The sequence below is a fragment of the Diuraphis noxia genome, unplaced genomic scaffold, assembly GCF_037042655.1.
Source record: "Diuraphis noxia isolate RWA-SAM2 unplaced genomic scaffold, SU_Dnox_SAM2 contig0003, whole genome shotgun sequence".
NCBI lineage: Eukaryota > Metazoa > Arthropoda > Insecta > Hemiptera > Aphididae > Diuraphis > Diuraphis noxia.
The window spans coordinates 39,637,468-39,639,493 of record NW_028301713.1 but is presented as its reverse complement, the minus strand read 5'-3'; the positions used below and the strand labels follow the sequence as shown (position 1 = coordinate 39,639,493).

At 32.4% G+C, this 2,026-nt stretch overlaps 1 protein-coding gene across 1 annotated transcript; it reads right to left on the bottom strand.

Annotated features, from left to right (window-relative positions):
* Positions 1 to 313: 313 nt before the first annotated feature.
* LOC149057336 (uncharacterized) lies at positions 314 to 1,191 on the bottom strand. The gene is made up of 2 exons (XM_089224301.1): positions 900 to 1,191; positions 314 to 661 (listed from the first exon to the last, which is right to left on the bottom strand). Exons 1-2 carry the CDS (start codon positions 1,128 to 1,130, stop codon positions 569 to 571), a joined length of 324 nt encoding a protein of 107 aa, XP_089080427.1. The 5' UTR covers positions 1,131 to 1,191; the 3' UTR covers positions 314 to 568.
* Between the last annotated feature and the right edge of the window lie 835 nt (positions 1,192 to 2,026).

Sequence of the window (2,026 nt, the reverse complement as noted above, 5' to 3'; positions counted from 1 at the left end):
GGTAATTGAATATACGCCTTTTATCGTTCAGACTTTTTCCGGGGAAAGGCCGTAAAAGATTAGTATGTAAAGCGAATGCTTCATCTCCAACCACAATAAACGGTTGAGGTATGCCTTGTTCATCTCCTGGCAAACAACGAGGTTGTGGAAAGTTAACTTTATTATTATATAATTTTTTACCGAATATGGATTTTTTGAAAATGTTGCAATCGCTTTCTTTTCCATATGACCCAACATCTATAACTTTACGTTGAATTTCTGAATGCCATACAAGGAATTAAACGTACATCTTATATTCCTACAGCAGCGCATGTACAAACGATACCACATAATCATTCTTATTCAAACTATTCCCGGGATCTCCATAACCCGTCTCCACATTTTGAATATACTACTTCAACCACTACATCGCCAGACAGTCAAATTCACCAACCAAACATGTTGTATAATTATGCTTCTTCATCAACTACTCCACCTGACGGATCTTATGGACCACGTTCATTTTAATAGTATGTAAAATGAAAAGTTAAATAAATAAGTACCTATAATAAATAAAGTTTTGTATTTATTACCTCAGTGTAACAGTAAGTCTTTCTTCTGAAGAGATTGGTACTCGTAAACCAGTTTCTTGTTTGGTCAAAGGTAGTCTAATCAATGATATCTGAACAAATTATTTTTTATCAATAATATAATATGTATAATATATACAGGTAAATAGGCATACTACATCATATTGGTTTTTAAGTAAGTACCTAATACCTATAGTATATTGGTTTTTAATAATCATATAAATATATAATTATAATTTAATATCCATATTATATTAATATAAATATATTATATAAATTATATGACTATTAAAAACCAATACGGCTAATAAATTATATAAATGTTCTTACCAGCTCATCAAATGATGCAATTGACATTCGGTAATACTTAACAAACTCTTCTGGATAACTGCGTAATGCCATGAATGTGACCTGAAATTGACCTTCTTGTGGCCGTTTAAGGTTCAGCGGATGTACCCAATGGCGTCTCTGTTTTTTTGGTTTTGGTTTTTTATTTAATTCATTATTTTCGTATAATGCATAAAGAACACACGCTGCTTCGATATCGTCTAAAATCTCCATATTGAAATGCTTTTACAACAGGCGTCTGCGTTAGACGACGATACGAGCAATACTAATTTAATTTGAAAACAATTTTGGCGCGCTCATTAGTTTGAATTTAGCTGCGTTCGCGCGTTCGAATCGCCTAATGTATACGTCTAATGCGATCGCGATTTTAAATCGCGGCGTTTTTCAAAACGTGAACGTGAGCGTTCGAATCGCCTAGTGTGTACGTCTGATGCGATCGCGATTTTAAATCGCGGCGTTTTTCAAAACGCGAACGCGGGCGTTCGAATCGCCTAGTGTGTAATGCACTTAACAATATTATATTGTTGTTATTACCACCAATATTTTTTTCAGTGTAGTGAGATAGACGAATTAATGTCTGTGTTAAAATCGACTCTGGTGCTCGCATCAATAAGTACCTTTAACGTTTTAACGGAAAAATACGCATAGTATATTTTATAAATCACAATATATAATATTATGTTGATTGGTATATTGGACAATGAAGAACTATCGCGATGAACCGATGGTCTTTTTGTGTGTTACTATTTTGATATTTATTTTTAAAAAAACGACAAAACCATGATTGTGATATGTGGGCCGTTTAAATTTAAATTTACCTGACCGAATAATATCACCAATCCACTGCAGCGTAAAGTGAACAGCTACATATTAGTATGTGTATGTATTTAAAATTCCCTCGATACACCACTGAGGCTATCACCACTATATTAACAACGTTATTGTGGTAAAATTCTGTAGGTGATAACCATTAACCATCATAACAATATTAAGATTATAATTATTATTAAGTGGTACTAAAACTGTCAATGATTCGAAAAATGACCTTCAAGTATATTAAATTTCCAAATATCTGAATTTTAATACATACAACATTTAACTATAAAAAT